Source organism: Nycticebus coucang, chromosome 5 (genome assembly GCF_027406575.1).
Source record: "Nycticebus coucang isolate mNycCou1 chromosome 5, mNycCou1.pri, whole genome shotgun sequence".
Lineage (NCBI taxonomy): Eukaryota > Metazoa > Chordata > Mammalia > Primates > Lorisidae > Nycticebus > Nycticebus coucang.
The window spans coordinates 54,685,536-54,706,245 of record NC_069784.1 but is presented as its reverse complement, the minus strand read 5'-3'; the positions used below and the strand labels follow the sequence as shown (position 1 = coordinate 54,706,245).

The following is a 20,710-nucleotide window of genomic DNA, read 5'->3' as shown; positions in this document are numbered from 1 at the left end:
GGACTGGATTTGAACCCTTGAACCCACCACCTCTGCTATATGGAGCCAGTGCCCTACTCCTTTGAGCCACAGGTGCCACCCAATTATCTTCTTCTTCTTCTTCTTTTTTTTTTTTTTTTTTGCAGTTTTTGGCCAGGGCCAGGTTTGAACCCACCAATTCCAGTATATGGGGCCAGTACCCTACTCCTTGAGCCACAGGTGCTGCCCCATCTTCTATTTTTATTTATAAATATTAGTTGTCGGGCTGTGCCTGTGGCTCAGTGGGTAGGGCGCCGGCCCCATATACAGAGGGTAGCGGGTTTGACCCGGCCCCGGCCAAACTGCAACAAAAAATAGCTGGGCGTTGTGGCGGGCGCCTGTAGTCCCAGCTGCTCAGGAGGCTGAGGCAAGAGAATCGCCTAAGCCTAGGATTTGGAGGTTGCTGTGAGCTGTGACGTCACAGCACCCTACCGAGGGCGATAAAGTGAGACTCTGTCTCTATAAAAAAAAAATATATATATATATATTAGTTGTCTATTTTTTGAGACTTTGGAAATATTGAAAAAAATAGAAAAAAGAAAGAGTGACTCATTACATTAGCTAATGAAAGTTTCTAGCTAATGGGTATAATAATGGGTATTTCTGCTTTTCCTACATATCTCTCATTTTTTCCTACTTTCATGCCCTTTTACTTAAAATGCTGGTTTGAAATCACCACCTTTTCCACTCTCTCTAGTGTAATCCATTCCTTTGATCTTCTGTTAAATGGCATTATCTTCACAGAACATTTTATGACACTACATTCTCTGCTGCCACTGAACCCCCTGGGCAGCTGCTGGTTATTTTACAGCCTTGCCTTAGACTGATAAAACATCTGCTTTAGGCTTATGACAATATCAGCTTCTTTATATTCCATATAACATAGTAACTTGCATATAATATACAATAAATGTTTTAAAATTCAAATTGAATGTTTAGTGCTTAACATTTTCCACAAATAAAAACTGTGTAGTGATAAAAACGAAAACAAAAACAAAACTGATGCAAGAGGATCACTTGTGACCAGAGTTCAAGGTTGCTGTGAGCTATGATGATGCCATGGTACTCCACTCAGTGGGATAAGAGTGAGACTCTGTTTCAAAAAAACCCCCCCAAAACAGGGCGGCGCCTGTGGCTCAGTGAGCAGGGCACCGGCCCCATATGCCGAGGGTGGCGGGTTCAAACCCAGTCCCGGCCAAACTGCAACAACAACAACAAAAAAAAAAAATAGCCGGGCGTTGTGGTGGGCGCCTGTAGTCCCAGCTACTCGGGAGGCTGAGGCAGGAGAATCGCCTAAGCCCAGGAGTTGGAGGTTGCTGTGAGCTGTGTGATGCCACAGCACTCTACTGAGGGCAATAAAGTGAAACTCTGTCTCTACAAAAAAAAAAAAAACCCAAAACAAAAACAAAAGTGAAATTAGTCCCCCTTTGCCACAGAGATCTGCCCACCTGAGAACAGCAGATTTTGCAAATCCTCACCAAAAAGGTCTTGTTAGACGCTTATCATAGGACAGTGGGTTCCTGCTGACCTTACATTAGTATAACTACAGGGACCTTTCAACTCTGTCCACTTCAGATAGGTCTAGTAAGCATAATGATATTATGTTACATTACATCATAAAATTATGCCCCACTGTCGCAACCTATAGACACTAAATACTGAAGAATTGAAACCCATGGCCTTATTCTAGTCAATAAATTCAGCCTGCCTCTGACCTGCTTTAGCAACCTATTTCCCTAAATAGGAACAACACAACTGGCTTGTGTTTCATCTCCTTTCATTATTCTTAATTCACTTTCATGTGCTCATTGTAAAATGAAAGAGTGAGAAGGCTGAGAAATAGGGAGGTAAAATAATATAAAATCTATATCAAAATCTGTATAAAAAGAGTCCAAATGTCTTTTGAGGGGACATCTACAAGGTTTCATCATACTTCAGCTCAGAGATGGTTCTGTGGTTGTGGAGCTGGCCTTGTAGGGATTCTTCACCAACTTAGCACACCGAAAAATCATCACTATTAGGAATAGAAACAGAAGAACCACAAAGGCGATGGCAAAGCCTTTGTCCACGTCGATATTGCTGGGCTGGCTTGGCTCTTCCATGGGGCCTGCACCTCTATACCATTGTCTAGCTACAGCTTCCCTTCATGTATATCTTTAGATTTGAAATATCCTAGACAAAAGAAAATACAGCAAGGTTATTGGCTTGTGTGAATACACTGTGTTTTCTCAATGACACAGTGTGAAAACCAAAAAAGGTCCAAAGGTTGAATAAAATCAGGAAGAAGCACTTATGAAACTGACCAAGTTTACATGAGTGACTGACAAGATAGGCACATACATAAAAGCATATAGTATCTGGAGAATGACTCCAAGGTAAAACAGAAAGAAATACATATATAAGCTGGAAATCAACTGGGATTTTCTTGCCCTGTAAGATCTTGGTAAAATGGTGTTGGACATCCCAATTCTGTGTTAGGCCCAAATCTCTCTTTAATAAAATTTCTTCAAATTTCAAGAGTATTACTGAACTTAATTTGTTGTGTAGTTCTTAACTTGCTGGGTATGAACATTAAATTATTTTATGTTCCTGGGCGGCGCCTGTGGCTCAGTCGGTAAGGCGCCGGCCCCATATACCGAGGGTGGCGGGTTCAAACTCGGCCCCGGCCAAACTGCAACCAAAAAATAGCCGGGCGTTGTGGCGGGCGCCTGTAGTCCCAGCTACTCGGGAGGCTGAGGCAAGAGAATCACTTAAGCCCAGGAGTTGGAGGTTGCTGTGAGCTGTGTGAGGCCACAGCACTCTACCGAGGGCCATAAAGTGAGACTCTGTCTCTACAAAAAAAAAAAAAAAAAAATTATTTTATGTTCCTAATCAGTGCATTTAACTGTGCTGTCATTTTTATCTCAACTGTGCATTGTTTTTCTTTCTCCGAATTGCTTTGGTGCACTGTTACAAATGGAATTGATCACTTCTGGATATACCCGATTTACATTAGGTCTTTAATTCATTTTGAGTTAATGTTTGTACATGGTATAAGGATCCAACTTTATTCTTTTCTTTTTTTTTTTTTGAGACAGAGCCTCAAGCTGTCACCGTGGGTAGAGTGCTGTGGCATCACAGTTCACAGCAACTTCAAACTCCTGGGCTCAAGCGATTCTCCTGCCTCTGCCTCCCAAGTAGCTGGAACTACAGGTGCCTGACACAATGCCCGGCTGTTTTTTGGTTGCAGCCATCATTGTTGTTTTGGCGGGCCGGGCTGGATTTGAACCTGCCAGCTCAGGTGTATGTGGCTGGTGCCTTAGCCACTTGAGCCACAGGCGCTGAGCCCCAACTTTATTCTTTTCATGGGATATCCAGTTTTCCTTGCACCACTGAATGTTCTTAACACCTTGATGGGAAATCACTTGGTCATAAATACATGGATTCATTTCTGAACTCTCTGTTTGATTCTGCTGATCTATTTGTCTATCTTTATGCCAATGTCATACTATCTTGGTTACTTTAGCTTTGTGGTAAGTTTTCAAACTGGGATTCTGATATAGATTAGGTTGAATCTATTGGTTAGTTTGAACAGTACTGCCACCTTAACAATATTAAGTCTTCTGATCCATGAACATCATGAACATGAGATGTTTTTCCATTTGTTTAGATCTTTACAGTTCCTTTCAACAATACTTTGTAACATTAGAGAATAAATTTTACATTGCTTTTTTTTTTTTTTTTTTAGAGACAGAGTCTCACTTTATTGCCCTCCGTAGAGTGCTATGGAGTCACAGCTTACAGCAACCTCCAGCTTTTGGGCTTAGGTGATTCTCTTGCCTCAGCCTCCCGAGTAGCTGGGAATATAGGCGCCCACCACAAGGCCTGGCTATTTTTTTTGCAGTTTGGCTGGGGCTGGGTTCGAATCCGCCACCCTTGGTATATGGGGCCGGCACCCTACTCACTAAGCCACAGGCACTGCCCAATTTTGCATTGCTTTTAATAAATTTATTTCTATTTTATGTTATTATTATTTTTTTTTTTTGTAGAGACAGAGTCTCACTTTTTTTTTTTTTTTGGCTGAGGCTGGGTTTGAACCCGCCACCTCTGGCATATGGGTCTGGTGCCCTACTCCTTGAGCCACAGGCGCCGCCCTATTTTATGTTATTTTTAATGGAATTGTTTTCCTAGCAGTTATATCTTTTATATACATTGCCTATCTATATCTTTTATTCGTTTTTCTATCTTTTTTTTTTTTTTGCAATTTTTTTGGCCGGGTCTGGATTTGAACCCACCACCTCTGGTATATGGGGCCTGCGCCCTATTCCTTTGAGTCATAGGTGCTGCCTACTATTTTTTTTTTTGAGACAGACTTTCCCTATGTTGCCCTCAGTAGAGTGCTATAACATCACAGCTCACAGCAACCTCCAACTCTTGGGCTTAAGCAATTCTCTTGCTTCAACCTCCCAAGTAGCTGGGACTACAGGCGCCTGCCACAATGCCCAGCTATTTTTTGTTGCAGTTGTCATTGTTTAGCTGGCCCAGGCCGAGTTCAAACCCACCACCCTCAGTGTATGTGGCTGACGCTGTAACCACTGTGCTACAGGCACTGAGCCTTTCACTCATTTTTCTATTGGGTGTTTGGTCTTTTCTTCCTCTCTATTTTTAAATGTTGTTTGTGAGGCCAGGCATGGTGGCTCAGGCCTAAAATCTTAGTACTTTGAGAGGCCGAGGCAGGTGCATTGCTTGAGCTCAGGAGTTTGAAACCAGCCTAAGCAAGAGTGGGATCCTGTCTCAACTAAAAATAGAAATGGTATGAAGAACGAGCAACAGTTATCAGCCAGTGGATTGGTTTCTAATTTATACCTGCAAAGCTCTATGGAAAAGAGGTTAGCTGAAGTGACCTATAGCAACGCAGAAGAGGCAGAGTTGGGATTGAATGAAACAAGGGGGACAATTTTTTTTTTTTTTTTTGCAGTTTTTGGCTGAGGCCAGGTTCGAACCCACCACCTCTGGTATATGGGGCTGGCGCCCCCCTCCTTTGAGCCACAGCTGCCACCCTTTTTTTTTTTTGAGACAGAGTCTCAAGCTGTCGCCCTGGGTAGAGTGCCGTGGTGTCACAGCTCACAGCAACCTCAAAGTCTTGGACTTAAGTGATTCTCTTGCCTCAGCCTCCCAAGTAGCTGGGACTACAGGCACCCACTTCTTCTTTCCTTCTTTCCTTCCTTCCACTACAGGTGCCTGCCACCATGCCAAGCTATTTTCTTTCTTTCTTCCTTCCTAGGACTACAGGTGCCTGCCACATGCCAAGCTATTTCTTTCTTTCCTTCCCTCCCTCCCTCCCTCCCTCCCTTCCTTCCTTCCTTCCTTCCCTTTCTCTCTCTTTTCTTTTTTGCAGTTTGGGGCCAGGGCCAGGTTTGAACCCGCCACCTCTGATATATGGGGCCGGCACCCTACTCCTTGGTGCCACCCTCTTTCTTCTTTTCTTTTTTTGAGACAGAATCTCAAGCTATTGCCCTGGGTAGAGTGCTGTGGCATCATAGCTCATAGCAACCTCAAACTCTTGAACTCAAACAATCCTCTTGCCTTAGTTTTTCTATTTTAGTAGAGACAGGGTCTCACTTTTTGCTCAGGCTTGTCTCAAACTTGTGAGCTCAAACTATCCATCCACCTCTGCCTCCCAGAGTGCTAGAATTACAGGTGTGAACCACCTCACCCAACCAGGCAGAGCACTTTTGGTTGTAAGTGACAGAAAAGCCCACCAAAAAATACATGGAAGTTCTCAATTCATCAAGCTAAAATGTCCAGAGTGAGGGCTAACTTTAGGTATGGCTGAATCCAGAGATTCAAAGTGTTACCATGGTTCTGCCTTTAGTTGTCTCTGGCTTTTCTCAACTTTGCCTTTCTTCTATGTTGATTTTATTGCCAGGTTTGCCTTCCTTATGGTATCAAGAGTCCCTTCAGCAAATTCAAACCTCATATATTCCTGTTATATATTATTTCATTTCAGAGGAAAAAACACTTTTGTATGAGTGAGGATTCTTGTTCTTAAGCAATAGAAATGGAGTTTCTCTTACTTAAACAGAACAGACACATGTTGTAAAGAGGTAATTCTTAGAAGAGAGAATGAGTCTGATAAACAGGCAGAAACTAAGATAAGTCAGCCCTCAGAAACCATAGCCAAAGTTAGCACAGGAAAAGTCTGGTTAGGGCAGTGCCGGCACTGGACATTGCCACCTCTGGACTTGGCTGTTGCTGAGCACTGCTGCTACTGTCATCAGATAGCGCTACCTCTGCAATGCCTGTATTATAAATTGTGTCATCTTTGTGTCATTCCATCTTCTGACCCCTGCCTAGAGCATCTGACAAGTCGGTGCTGAGTCGTGCGATAGCACTTTAGCTTCCAAGAATGACTGCATTCATTCTTTTGTCAATAACGCTGATTAATGATGAAAACGTGTTTCTATTTGCCAAGTCTTGGCCAAGTGTAATTCTCAAGACCTAATACCCCTAGATAAAGAGCCCAATCCAACTGGGAGTAGAGACTCCCCAGTTAGTTTAGTTCTTTTCCCCCTTCCAGAAGCGCTGATGCTTTTTACTTCTTCTGTATTCTATTCCAACTTCTAACAAAAAATCCTATTTTACCACTGATCTGTGGTCTGTAGGTTCATTCTTTGAATCCCCGAGACCAAGGACCTACTGAAGAGCAAAATTTCGGTAACAGTAGGGGATTTGAATTTTATTTTTTCAGGCATAGAAGAACCACTGAGGGAGCAGATAAATACTTTGAGAGCAGGAGCCATAGCTTACTGTTTATCCAACTCACTCTCACTGGAATATCAGCTCTAGGTTTCTGTCCTATTCATGGCATAGCTTCAGTGCCTAGGGAAGGACTAGAACATGGTAGGCATTTAATACACCTACATAAGTGAATTAATATCTTTATCACTTCCTGCCACATTGTTCATTCACAATTCATGCTTGGTGAGTGAAGGCAGGCAAATTATCAAAGCCATATTTTAGGAAGATAACCGGTAAGAATGTGTAAAAGGTATCGGAGATAGAAAGCGACACACACCGAAGAGAGGAGTTGAAGCAGTCTCAGGAGGAAACAAAGCATGGATGTGAGATTGTGAAAGAGGTTTAGGAATTAAAAATTTAGGAATTAAATAGACATATAGTGGGAAGAAGAAGGAAGTGATAAAGAAAACTCTTGGTCCTTGGTCTCGGGGATTCGAAGAATGAAACTACAGACCACAGATCAGTGGTAAGATAGGATTTTTTGTTAGAAGTTGGAATGGAATACAGAAGAAGTAAAAAGCACCAGCGCTTCTGGAAGGGGGAAAAGAACTAAACTAACTGGGGAGTTTCTAGGGAGACTAGGTGCAGTGGCTCACGCCTGTAATCCTGGCACACTGGGAGGCTGAGGCAGTTTGATTGCTTGAGCTCAGGAGTTCGGAACCAGCCTGAGTAAGAGTGAGACCTCATCTCTACGAAAAATGAAAAACTGAGGCAAAAGGATCACTTGAGCCCAAGAGTTTGAGGTTGCTGTGAGTTGTGATGATGCCATAGCACTCTACTCAGGGTGACAGAGTGACTTTGTTTCAAAAAAAAAGAAAAGAAAAGAAAAGAAAAAGAAAGATACAAAAGGAAGATTTATCTAAGAACCAGGAGACAGGAAATAAGGGGGAAATGGTAGCAGCAATAATGTTCATTTACTTCACTCATGGGGATGTCTTTCTTTCATTATCTCTTAATCTATTCCCGTTTCTAGTACTCTCTGAACCCATACCATATAATTAGCAACAAATTAAAAGAGTTTTGTTTTTTTTTTTTGTAGAGACATAGTCTCACTTTAAGGCCCTTGGTAGAGTGCCGTGGCATCACACAGCTCACAGCAACCTCCAGCTCCTGGGCTTAAGCGATTCTCTTGCCTAGCCTCCCGAGCAGCAGGGACTACAGGTGCCCGCCACAGCACCCGGCTATTTTTTTGTTGCAGTTTGGCTGGGGCTGGGTTTGAACCCGCCACCCTCGGCATATGGGGCCGGCGCCCTACTCACTGAGCCACAGGCGCCGCCCAAATTAAAAGAGTTTTTAAAGGCAAGACCACTTAAAAAAATGGAGAAAAAAATAAAAGCAAGAACACTGATAACAATGAGAATTAATGCAGCAAGAGAAGTCCAGGAAAACAATTAAACAGATAATTGAAACAGCATTTTGGCTGGGCACCTCTAGCTCAATAGTTGGATCTCTGGCCCTGTGCACTGGGGCTGGCAGGTTTGAACCTGGCTGGGGCCTGCTAAACCAAAAAAAAAGAAAGAAAGAAAGAAAGAAAATTATAATATTTTTGCCATGTAGCAAACAGTTTAACTATATATATATTTTTTTTTTTTTTTTTTTTTTTTTTACCAAGGCTGGGTTTGAACCCGCCACCTCCAGCATATGGGGCTGGCACCCCACCCCTTTGAGCCACAGGCACTGCCCAGCTATGTATATTGTAGGCTTGGGGCTTACTATTTCCCTGGATGATTAAGTTCACAGTGCTGCCTCTGCATAAGCAAAAAAATAGGTAAATGATGGTATCTTAAGCATACAAAACACTTATGAGTTTAGAGAACGTTTTACCTACATTATCTTATTTGATGCAAAGAGGTAGGCAAGAAAGTAATGTGTCCCCTAACAGATGACAGGATTAGCCTCAGAGATAAGTGGTTTATTCAAAGCCTTACTCCAAAGATGAAGTTAGTTAGCTCTTAATGTCTCGAAATGGTGCCATTTCTGCTTAATCCACAGGAAATTAATAAGAGCTCTTAAAATAATCTATATTTCAGAATGTTTTGCACTTAATTCAATAAACTTCAGTTATCTGGAAAACTATTCAGAATTAAACAGTCCTGTGTTTGGCTTAGCTGAGGTCTCACCATAGTTAAGATCAGTACTCATATCAGTTGAGGAGGAGAAAGTTCAGAGTGTTTAAAAGTTGTCAGCAGGGGCAGTGCCTGTGGCTCAAAGGAGTAGGGCACTGGCCCCATATGCCAGAGGTGGTGGGTTCAAACCCAGCCCCAGACAAAAACTGCAAAAATAAATAAATAAGTAATTAAAGTGGTCAGCAGGGCTTCAGCTTGACGTAGCTGGAGATAGTTCACAGCTTTTAATTTCTTTCTTTCTTCTTTTTTTTTGAGACAGAGCCTCACGCTGTTGCCTTGGGTACAGGGCCGTGGCATCATAGCTCACAGCAAACTCCAACTCCTGGGCTCAAGCGATTCTCTTGTCTCTGCCTCCCAAGTAGCTGAGACTACAGGTGCCTGCCACTACACCCGGCTAGTTTTTGGTTGCAGCTGTCATTGTTGTTTGGCAAGCCCTGGGCTGGATTCAAACCCACCAGCTCAGGTGTATGTGACTGGCGCCTTAGCCACTTGAGCCACAGGCGCCGAGCCTTCTTCTTCTTCTTTTTTTTTTTTTTATTTTCTATGTATTTATTTTTTCCTTTACTTATTATATGCCAGGAATTATGATTAAATGCTAGGGATAAAAAGATAAAAAAAAATAAAAAGCAAGCTTCCTATCTTTAGACTTCCATATGAAAAATCCAAATGGGGGCGGCGCCTGTGGCTCAAGGAGTAAGGCGCCGGTCCCATATGCCAGAGGTGGCGGGTTCAAACCAAGCCCCGGCCAAAAAAAAAAAAAAAAAAAGAAAAATCCAAATGGGGGCGGCGCCTGTGGTTCAGTTGGTAAGGCGCCGGCCCCATATACCGAGGGTGGCGGGTTCAAACCCGGCCCCCGCCAAACTGCAACCAAAAAATAGCCGGGCGTTGTGGCGGGCGCCTGTAGTCCCAGCTACTCGGGAGGCTGAGGCAAGAGAATCGCTTAAGCCCAGGAGTTGGAGGTTGCTGTGAGCTGTGTGATGCCACGGCACTCTACCGAGGGCCATAAAGTGAGACTCTGTCTCTACAAAAAAAAAATTAGCCAGGTATGATGGTGCACACCCGTATTCCCAGCTACTCAGTAGGATGGTGTGGGTTTAGCCAATAGGTAACGTAAAGGGCAGCTAGATAACAATAAGGTAACATAATGCAGATCTAGCAACTAATGTATAAGTAAAACAATTTGTCACAGCACTTAGCTCCTTAACTTTCATTCTGACGATACTTGGCCTATTCCTTCTTATCTTGTCCTGCCTGATCTGGACCAATCTCAGAGTAATCGTGCTGTCATCATTTCAGAGTTACAGTGTTCTCATCTATTTGTCCTTTCATCTTTTATCCTACACAGCACCCTGGTGCAAGTCGGTGGTGGGCGGTAATTCTTATGGGGGTGATGAAGCAGCTGGCACCCATCTCAGGCTTAAGAGATTCTCTTGCTTCAGCCTCCCAAGTAGCTGGGACTACAGCTCCTGCCACAACGCCCAGCTATTTTTTGGTTGCAGTTGTCATTGTTGTTTTAGCAGTCCCATGCTGGGCTTGAACCCACCAGCTTCTCTGTATGTGGCTGGCACCCTACTCACTGACCTATGGGCGCTGAGTCAAATTATTGGAGTTTTGCGTATTGTTTCCTTTCTTTGAGATGTCAATGGCCACATAAATTTTCTTGAGAAATACATTATAAAAAAATGGTAGATCCAGGGCGGCTCTTGTAGCTCAGTGAGTAGGGTGCCGGCCCCATATACCAAGGGCGGTGGGTTTGAACCTGGCCCTGGCCAAACTGTAACAAAAAGATAGCCAGGGGTTGTGGCGGGTGCCTGTGGTCCCAGCTACTTGGGAGACTGAGGCAAGAGAATCGCCTAAGCCCAAGAGCTGGAGGTTGCTGTGAGCTGTGACACCACAGTACTCTACCAAGGGTGACATAGTGAGACTCTATCTCTAAAAAAAACAATGGTAGATCCAGAACCTGTCTCTGAAGAGAAGGTCTGTTCTAGTATTTTTTATAGTGGCTTTTAAAGTTTATTTTATTTTTATTTATTTATTTATTGTGGTTTTTGGCCCGGGCTGGGTTTGAACCTGCCACTTCCAGCCTGTGGGGCCGGCGCCCTACTCCTTTGAGCCACAGGCACCACCCTTAAAGTTTGTTTTTTGTTTGAGATTAGTAGCAACACTGCTTAGAACTAGAGTAAGGAAAAAAAGGTGGGACATGATGCTATTGGTTTATGTTAAATTTGGTCCTGCTGAAGTAAGAAACAGAACAACAGTATTTACTGGCAAAGTCAGTTCATCTTTCACTTCCAGAAAGATCAATCATCTCTTCTTTTCCTTGTGTTCTCTTTGCAAATCACTTCATTCTTCCCACCTGGAGTGCCCTGACCATTTTTGGGAAAAAACCCCAAATACTAAAAAGACATAGCTTTTTTCTCCTGGCCATAAGTTTAGTCTGAAAAGAGAAGTGATGAAGAAATATAAGTGTGAAGCTTTCTTACTATAATCCCTAAAATCAAAGACAGTCTCTGGGTAACAGGGCTAATCAGAGGTCCCCCACAACTTGTTTTACAAAGAGACTATGCCTAAGACATCCCCTCTCAGATGAAAGTTTCACCTTTTTTATAATAAAAAAAAATAAATAAATAAAAAAGAGAGAGAGAGCGTTCTTAGGCTGAGTCCAGAGGTTCACTTGAACCAGGAGTTCAAGTCCAACCTGAGCAAAACAAACAAACAAAAAAACCCCAAAACAAAAACCCTCTTACTTTCCTCAATCATTTCTCCAACATTTCCCAAGCTCATAGGAAGATGCTATTAAAATTGCAATTGTTAGCTCAGCACCCACAGCACAGTAGTTATGGGGCTGGCCACCTACACTGAGGCTGGAGGGTTTGAACCTGGCCTGGGCCAGCTAAACAACAATGACAACTGCAACAAAAAATAGCCAGGTGTTGTGGTGGGTGCCTGTAGTCCCAGTACTTGGGAGGCTGAGGCAAGAGATCGCTTAAGCCCAAGAGTTTGAGGTTTCTGTGAGCTGTGACACCATGACACTCTACCAAGGGTGACAAAATGAAACACTGTCTCAAAAAAATAAATAAATAAAAATAAACTCACAATTGTTGGGATTTTTCCCAGTGAAAACTCCAGGAGGAAGGTAATATGCATAGTAATTTACCTTTCAAGAGAGTGATATCCCAGGCTGGATTTGGCTATTACCAGGGCAGTCTCCTGCAGGAGCACATTTCTTGGCGGGCTCTGCTCTTTTCTTTAGCCCCCTTACTGCAAAAGGAGAGTAGTTGGTAGCTCTCTCGCTTCCCCACTCTCACACTGAACTCAGAAGCTTCATAAATAGTTAAACTAAAACAAGATCAAGTTTCAGACATTCCATAGTAAGAAAATGATCCTACTAGATTAAATTGAAGCCTAAATGGGTGGAGGAGTATTTCCACAACTCTGCCAAGGCTGGGGCAGCCATGGTTAAATAGCTCAGGTAATAATTTCATTAGCCAGCTCTTGGGTGTATGAAAAGGGTCTCTCTGGATTAGCAGCATTACCTGGGAAGTTGTTAGAAATGTAAAATTTGGGGCCCCTAACCTGGTCTTAATGAATAAGAAACTCTTGGGGTGTTGGCATCTGTGTTTGTTTTATAAGAGATGGGATCTCACTATGTTGCTCAGGCCGGAGTGCAGCGGTATGATCATAGCTCACTGTAGCCTCAAACTCAAGCAATCTTCTAGCCTTTGCCTCCTGAGTAGCTAGGACTATAGACAAGTGCCACTACGTCATGTGGCATCTGTGTTTTAACCAGCTCCTTTAGGTGATTGTGATGTATGCTCAAATTTGAGAACTACTTGTCAACAGGATTACTAAAGCTTCAATATCTTTTCCCCCTTTCCTCAAAAGAATTTACTTGAGACATTTGAATCAAAAGTCATAACAATTATTTCACTTAGATTAGTTATACACATTCATAAGTACCTCCAATGCAAAATTTACTATATCCTTAAAGGTATTATTTGGTTTATATTTGGGTCATTAAAAACTTTTTTTTTTTTTTTTTTAGAGACAGAGTCTCACTTTGTCACCCTTGGTAGAGTGCTGTGCTGTCACAGCTCACAGCAATCTCCAGCTCTTGGGCTTAGGCAATTCTCTTGCCTCAGCCTCCCAAGTAGCTGGGACCATAGGTGCCATTAGGGCAGCGCCTGTGGCTCAATGGGTAGGGTGCTGGCCCCATATACCAAGGGTGGCAGGTTCAAACCCAGCCCCAGCCAAACTGCAACAAAAAATAGCCAGGCGTTGTGGCGGTCGCCTATAGTCCCAGCGACTTGGTAGGCTGAAGCAAGAGAATCACCTAAGCCCAGGAGCTGGAGGTTGCCGTGAGCTGTGACATTACAGCACTCTATTGAGGGCAATAAAGTGAGACTCTATCTCTAAAAAGAAAAGAGAGAGAGATTGGATGGCTTATGTAATGTACTTATTATCTACTCAAAAATTTTTTTCACATAGATAATTTTTCAAAGTGTATTATCACACACGTTTTAAAAAAGTAACTCTCAGCCAGGTGCAAATGCTCATGCCTGTAGTGCTAGCACTTTGTGAGGCCAACGCAGGTGGCAGGCACCTTTAGTCCCACCTTCTTTGGAGGCTGAGTCAAGAAGATTGCTTGAACCCAGGAGTTTGAACTATGAGGCCATGGCACTCTACCTAGGGTGACAAAGTGAGACTTTGTCTCAAAAAAAAAAAAAAAGAAAAATATTTACTGAATGCCTACTGTGTGTCAATCACTGTACTAGGTGCTAGGGATAAAATGGAGAATGAGGTATAGTTCTAGCTCTCAAACTTTTTATTTTCATAAATGATTTATAAATATCACAAACAAAAATATTTTCAGTTCCCAAGTTTTTCTTGCCCTTGAGGTAAAGATAATATCTGTTTCTTTACAGGGAAGGGAAAACTAAAACAAAACTGAGCATTGGGGCTTATTATAATTGCTACATTTATCAGTGATAGATCTTGAAAAATTTATCATGTCTATGGCTCAGCACCTGTGGCTCAAGTGGCTAGTGTGCCAGCCATATACACCTGAGCTGGCAGGTTTGAATCCAGCCCAGGCCCACCAAACAACAATGATGGCTGCAACCAAAAAAAAAGCTAGGTGTTGTGGAGGGTGCCTGTGGTCCCAGCTCCTTGGGAGGCGGAGGCAGGAGACTGGCTTGAGTCCAGGAGTTGGAGGTTGCTGTGAGCTGTGATGCCACAGCACTCTACCCAGGATGACGGTTTGAGACTCTGTCTCAAAAAAGAAAAAATAATTTTTCTTTCTTTTTTTTTTTTTTTTTGAGATAGAGCTTCAAGCTGTCCCCTCGGTAGAGTGCTGTGGCATCACAGCTCACAGCAACCTCAAACTCCTGGGCTGAAGTGATTCTCCTGATTCAGCCTCCCAAGTAGCTGGGACTGCAGGCACCCTCCACAATGCCTGGCTATTTTTTTGTTGTAGTTGTCATTGCTGTTTATCCAGCCCAGGCCAGGTTCAAACCCGCCAGCCTCGGTGTATGTGACCTGTGCCTTACCCACTGAGCTACGGGCACCACCCTATTTTTTATAATTTTTATTAAAAAATTCTTCCTGTATCCTTTTTTCATTTAACAGTATATCTTGGACATCTTTCCATTTTAATATATATGAATATATACATATGAATCCACTTCATTCTTTATAATGGCTGCTGAGAATTTGAGTACTCAAATTTCTCTATTGGTGTGCACTGGGTTGTTTCAAATTTCTTATTATACTAGCATTTCAATGAATATTCTTGTCCATATTTCCCTGGGCATTTGCAAAAATGTTTATTTTTTGTCCAGGGCTGGGTTTGAACCTTCCACCTCCGGCATGTGGGGCCAGCGCCCTACTCCTTTGAGCCACAGGCGCCACCCTGCAGAAAAGTTTTTATAGGATAACTTCCACAAAAAATTGAAAATAGGCTGGATGTTGTGACTCATACATTTTCACGGGGCAGTGCGACTAACACTTTGGGAGACCAAGGTAGGAGGATCACTTGAGGCCAGGAGTCTGAGACCAACATAGTGAGGCTGTCTCTACAAAAAAATAGAAAAATTAGTCTGATATGGTGGTACAAGCCTGTAGTCCCAGCTACTCAGGAAGGTTGAGGCAGCAGATCACTTGAGCCCAGGAGATTGAGGCTGCAGTGAGCTATGATCAAGCCACTGTATCCAGCCTGGGTAATAGAATAAAACTCCTTCCCTACCCCCCAAATTAAATGTTAGGTTGTAGGATATGCATATTTAGCATTTTAATAGATATTGCCAAATTACACACTAAAAAGGTTTAGTAATTTACATATCTTATAGATGTGAAAGTGTTTTTTTTTTTCCCAAGCCTTTTTTTTTTTTGCAGTTTTTGGTCAGGGTCAGGTTTGAACCCGCCACCTCTGGTATATGGGGCCGGCACCCTACTCCTTTGAGCCACAGGCGCCACCCCCCCCTTTTTTTTAGAGACAAAGAGTCTCACTTTGTTGCCCTTGGTAGAGTGCTGTGGCGTCAAAGCTCACAGCAACCTCCAGTTCTTGGGCTTCGGTGATTCTCTTGCCTCAGCCTCCCGAGTAGCTGGGACTATAGGCACCTGCCACAACACCAGGCTATTTTTATTGTTGTTGTTGCAGTTTGGCTGGGGCTGGGTTTGAACCCGCCACCTTCAGTATATGGGGCCGGTGCCCTACTCACTGAGCCACAGGTGCTGCCCCGTGAAAGTGTTTTTTTTCAGAGCTTTGCTAGCATAGGTTACTCTCAATTGCTGAAATGTTTGTTCAGTTAATTGCCTAAAAACAATATTTCAGTTTTTAAAAAAATTATTTTTCTCTAATTACTATAGTACTTGAGTCTCTAATTACTATAGTACTTTTGCAGATTGCTTTACTTATACTTTTCCCTTTTGACTGAGCTATTCTTTTTTTTTTTTTTTGAGACAGAGTCTCAGGCTGTCACCCTGGGTACAGTGCTGTGACGTCACAGCTCACAGCAACCTCAAACTCCTGGGCTCAAGTGATTCTCTTGCCTCAGCCTCCCAAGTAGCTGGGACTACAGGCGCCTTCCACAACGCCTGGCTATTTTTTTGTTGTTGTTGCAGTTGTCATTGTTGTTTTAGCTTTGAACCTGCCAGCCTCGGTGCACGTGACTGGGGCCCTACTGACTGAGTTACAGGTGCTGCTGAGCTATTTGTTTTTATTTATTGATTTGAAGGTGTGTACCTATCTACAGATATATACAAATGCAGATAAAAAGTATATACACACAGATATATTTATTTTATTTTATTTATTTATTTATTTATTTATTTTTGGCCGGGGCTGGGTTTGAACTCGCCGCCTCCGGCATATGGGATTGGCACCCTACGCCTTTGAGCCACAGGCGCCGCCCTTTATTTTTATTTTTTATTAAGACAGAGTCTTGCTTTGTCACCCTCGATAGAGTGCTGTGCTGTCATAGCTCCCAGCAACCTCAAACTCTTGGGCTCAAGTGATTCTTTTACCTCAGCTTCCCTGCAGGTGCCCGCCACAATGCTGGGCTGTTTGTTTTTGTTTAGCAGGCCTAGGCGGGGTCCAAATCCACCAGCCCCGGAGCATGTGGCTGGCACCCTAACCACTAGCTATGGGCACCCAGACCACACAGATATTTTAAAAAATATTTTTACTGGAGCTGGGCATGGTAGCTCATGCCTGTAATCCTAGCATTCTGGGAGACTGAGGTGGGTGGATTGCCTGAGCTCAAAAGTTTGAGATCAGTCTGAACAAAGCAAGACTCTGTCTCTACTAAAAATAGGAAAACTAGCCAAGTGTTGTGGGTGCCTGTAGTCTCAGCTACTGGGGAGGCTGATACAAGAGGATCTCTTCAGTCCAGAAGTTTGAGGTTGCTGTGAACAATGATGCCATGGAACTGTACTCAAGAGTGGCTGAGTGAGCCTGTCTGAGAAATACATACACACACACACACACACACATACTTTTTTTTTTAACTGGTTTATAAGTTTCTTTTTTTTTTCTGAGACAGAGTCTCAATCTGTTACACAAGCTAGAGTGCCATGACTTCATCCCAGCTCACAGCAACCTCAAAGTCCTGGTTCAAGCAATCCTCCTGTTTCAGCCTCCCAAGTAGCTGGGACTATAGGAGCCCATCACAACAGCTGGCTAATTTTTTTTTCTATGTTTTAGTAGAAAAAGGGTCTTGCTCTTGGTTAGGCTCATGGTAAACTCATGAGCTCAAGAGATCCTTCCACCTCCACCTCCCAGATTGTTAGGATTATTGGTATGTTGTACTACTGAACACAAGATCTAACTAACATTTGTTCCCATTAACCATCTCTTTATCCCTCTTTCCCCACTACCTTCCCAGCCTCTGGTAACCACCATTCTACTCTCTATCTCCATGAGCTCATTGTTTTCTTTTTATTTTTTAGCTCAAATATAAAAAAATATATATATATATATTTTTTAGTTCCCATACATTAGTGAGAATGTGTGATATTTGTCTTTCTGTGCCTGGCTTATTTCACTTAACATAATGTCCTCCAGTTCCATTCATGTTGTTGCAAATGACAGGATTTCATCATTTTTTTTTTTTTTTTTGAGACATAGTCTCACTTTGTCACCTGTGGTAGAGTGCCTTGCATCACAGCTCACAGCAACCTCAAACTCTTGGGCTTACAATTCTCTTGCCTCAGGCTTCCCAGTAGCTGGGACTACAGGGACCGGTCACAAAGCCTGGCTATTTTTTGTTGTTGTTGTAGTTGTCATTGTTGTTTAGCTGGCCCAGGCTGGGTTCGAACCTGCCAGCCTCAGTGTATGTGGCTGGCGCCCTACCCACTGAGCTACAGGAACTGCCCATCAATACATTTCTTAAGTTTTATTTCTACTGAAATTAGAAAATCTGAATTTACAAAGAGTTTGTCAGACACAACAAGAGGATTTGATAGCTGCCAAATAATTCCGAATAGTTGGAGGTAACAAAAATCTATTTTCATGGAGCGATTCTAAATAAAAACAGCTCTCAGCAGTTTATCAGATTCCAAGCAGAAGAGCATAGAGCAGTGGTTTTCAACCTACCTAATGCTGGGACCCTTTAATATAGTTCCTGTGGGTTGTGACCCACAGGTTGAGAACTGCTGGCATAGAGAAACCTCAAAAGTTGAATGTTTCAACTTTAGAGAGAGCAAAAGTTTTATTCAGTTTTACTGTTGCATTCAGCTCTGGGAAGCATTTCCCCCTATTCTGTTGCGACATTTGGATGTGGTTTAGAGTATGTTCAATAATGTGTCATCCACTTTTTTTCTCTGAAGAAGAAAATTATCATGTGTTGGGAAATAATATACTCTTGGCAGTCAAGGAAGGCATTTGTATCACAGTCTGTTGTTCTTACAAAATCCTGACCCTTTGTTCTTTTTTTATTTTTTTTGAGACGAGTCTCACTTTGTCATCCTCAGTAGAGTACTGTGGCGTCACAGCTCTCAGCAACCTCAAACTCTTAGGCTTAAGTGATTCTCTTGCCTCAGCCTCCCAAGTAGCTAGGATTATAGGCGCCTGCTATAACACCTGGCTATTTTTTCTTTTTTTGGTTGTAGTTGTCATTGTTGTTTGGCGGGCCCTGGCTGGATTCGAACCCACCAGCTCTGGTGTATGTGGCTGGCACCCTAGCCACTAAGGTAAAGGTGCTGAGCCTAACACTTTGTTCTTAACATTAAAAATCATAGCTTTGTGGTTTGGTGCCCGTAGCACAGTAGTTACAGCACCAGCCACATGCACCAGGGCTGGTGGGTTCAAGCCCAGCCCGGGCCAGCTAAACAACAATGACAACTGCAACAAAAAATAGCCAGGCATTGTGGTGGGTGCCTGTAGTCCCAGCTACTTGGGAGGGTGAGGAAGGAGAATTGCTTAAGCCCAAGAGTTTGAGATTGCTGTGAAGTGTGACACCACGACACTCTACCAAGGGCAACATAGTGAAACTTGGTCTCAAAAAAAAAAAAAAATCATAGCTTTATTATCTGCTGTCTGCCACGGAACTACCACCAGGATTTTCGCAATACCCCCTTATGGAGAAGACCATCATGCTTAAGGTTGAACCCTTCAATACAATAGAAAATGTGAAGGCTTCCAGGATAAGACAGAAATTTCTCTTGATCAGCAAAGACTGATCTTTGGTGGCAAGCAGCTGAAAGATAGGTGCACTTTGTCTGACTACAAGGTTCAAAAAGAGCCTGCTCTTCATTTTATGTTGAGATTTTGTGGTGGTGCTAAGAAATCTTAGACCACTCCCAAGAAAAATAAGCATAGGCCAGATGCGGTGTCTTGCACCTATGATCCTAGCACTCGAGGCAGAGACAGATAGATTGCTTGAGCTCAGAATTTCAAGACCAGCCTGAGCAAGAGGGAGGCTCCATCTGTAGTAAAAAAAAAAAAAAAGAAAGAAAGAAAAGAACGAACGAAAGAAAAATTATCTGGGCATTGTAGTGGGTGCCTGTAGTCCCAGCTACTTGGAAAGTTTGAGGCATAAGGACTGCTTTAGCCTAAGTGTTTAAGGTTGCTGTGAGCTATGATGCTGCCACGGCACTATACCCAATGGTGACAGAGTACGTAAGACTCTGTCTCAGAAAAACAAAAAGAAAAAGAGGCTCGGTGCCCATAGCACAGTGGTTATGGTGCCAGCCATATACACCAAGGCTAGTGGGGTCAAACCTGGCCTGGGCCAGCTAAATAACAATGACAATTGCAATAAAAAGTAGCTGGGTTTGTGGCAGGCACCTGTAGTCCCTACTGAGGGTGACAGTGAGACTCTGTCTCAAAAAAAAAAAAAATGAAAGAAAGAAAAAGAAAAATCAGCTTAAAGGAAGGATATGCTGAAATACATAGTAATATAAGGTGGATGGGAATGGCAAAATTACTTGCCTTTCTCAAGAGTGCCCTTCAGATGAATGTGATGCTGGAGTTGCCGGACACTGTTGGGCATTACTGTGACAAGTAGGTCACCTGACCTATTGCTTTAACAAATTAGAAAATAGGTAATTGTGTATGGGTTAATAAAATTTATGAACTGAAAACAAAAGAAAAAGAATCCCAAACCATGGCATTTATAACTTGAAGTAGTAAGTTTATGAAAATATTGCTCAGATAAGCCATTTGAGCATGCCCACATGAAATAATAAAAATAGTTTCTGTTAGTATTATCTGTAGCATAAAAAAGGGATTTTTTAACTTCAGCCTCTATTTAAAAACCTGTGACAGGCTTGGTGCCCATAGCTCGGCCACATACACCAGAGTTGGCAGGTTCGAATCCAGCCCGGGCCTGCCAAACAACAGTGACAACTACAACCAAAAAATAGCCGGGTGTTGTGGCGGGCACCTGTAGTCCCAGCTACTTGGGAGGCTGAGGCAAGAGAATTGCTTAAGCCCAAGAATTTGAGGTTGCTGTAAGCTGTGACAGTACAGCACTCTACTGAGGGTGACATAGTAAGATTCTGTCTCAAAAAACAAAAACAAACAAACAAAAAAACTTGTAACAGTATCTTCCCTATTACTGGCCTCCATACTTCATTGTGAAAAAAGCACTTATTTACCTATTTCTTTTCAAAGATTATGCTCACTGGCTGGCATTTTACTACATTTATGATTTGTACCAATTTGTTCCATGTAGAATCAAAATCAGAAGTTTTTATTATTTTTATCTTTATAGATGAGATCTCACTATGTTCCTTAGGCTGACCTTCAACTCCTAGACTCAAGTTACCCTCCCACCTCAGAGTCC

The 20,710-nt window shown here is 42.7% G+C and overlaps 2 protein-coding genes across 10 annotated transcripts in view; one reads left to right on the top strand and one right to left on the bottom strand.

Annotated features, from left to right (window-relative positions):
- SEMA6C (semaphorin 6C) overlaps positions 1-20,710 on the top strand; it is a 314,549-nt gene that overhangs the window by 284,923 nt on the left and 8,916 nt on the right. The gene's annotated exons all lie outside the window — the stretch shown is intronic.
- Positions 1,925-2,120, bottom strand: CTXND2 (cortexin domain containing 2). Its single transcript, XM_053590813.1, has one exon. The coding sequence runs from the start codon at positions 2,118-2,120 to the stop codon at positions 1,953-1,955; it is 168 nt and encodes a 55-aa protein (XP_053446788.1). The 3' UTR covers positions 1,925-1,952.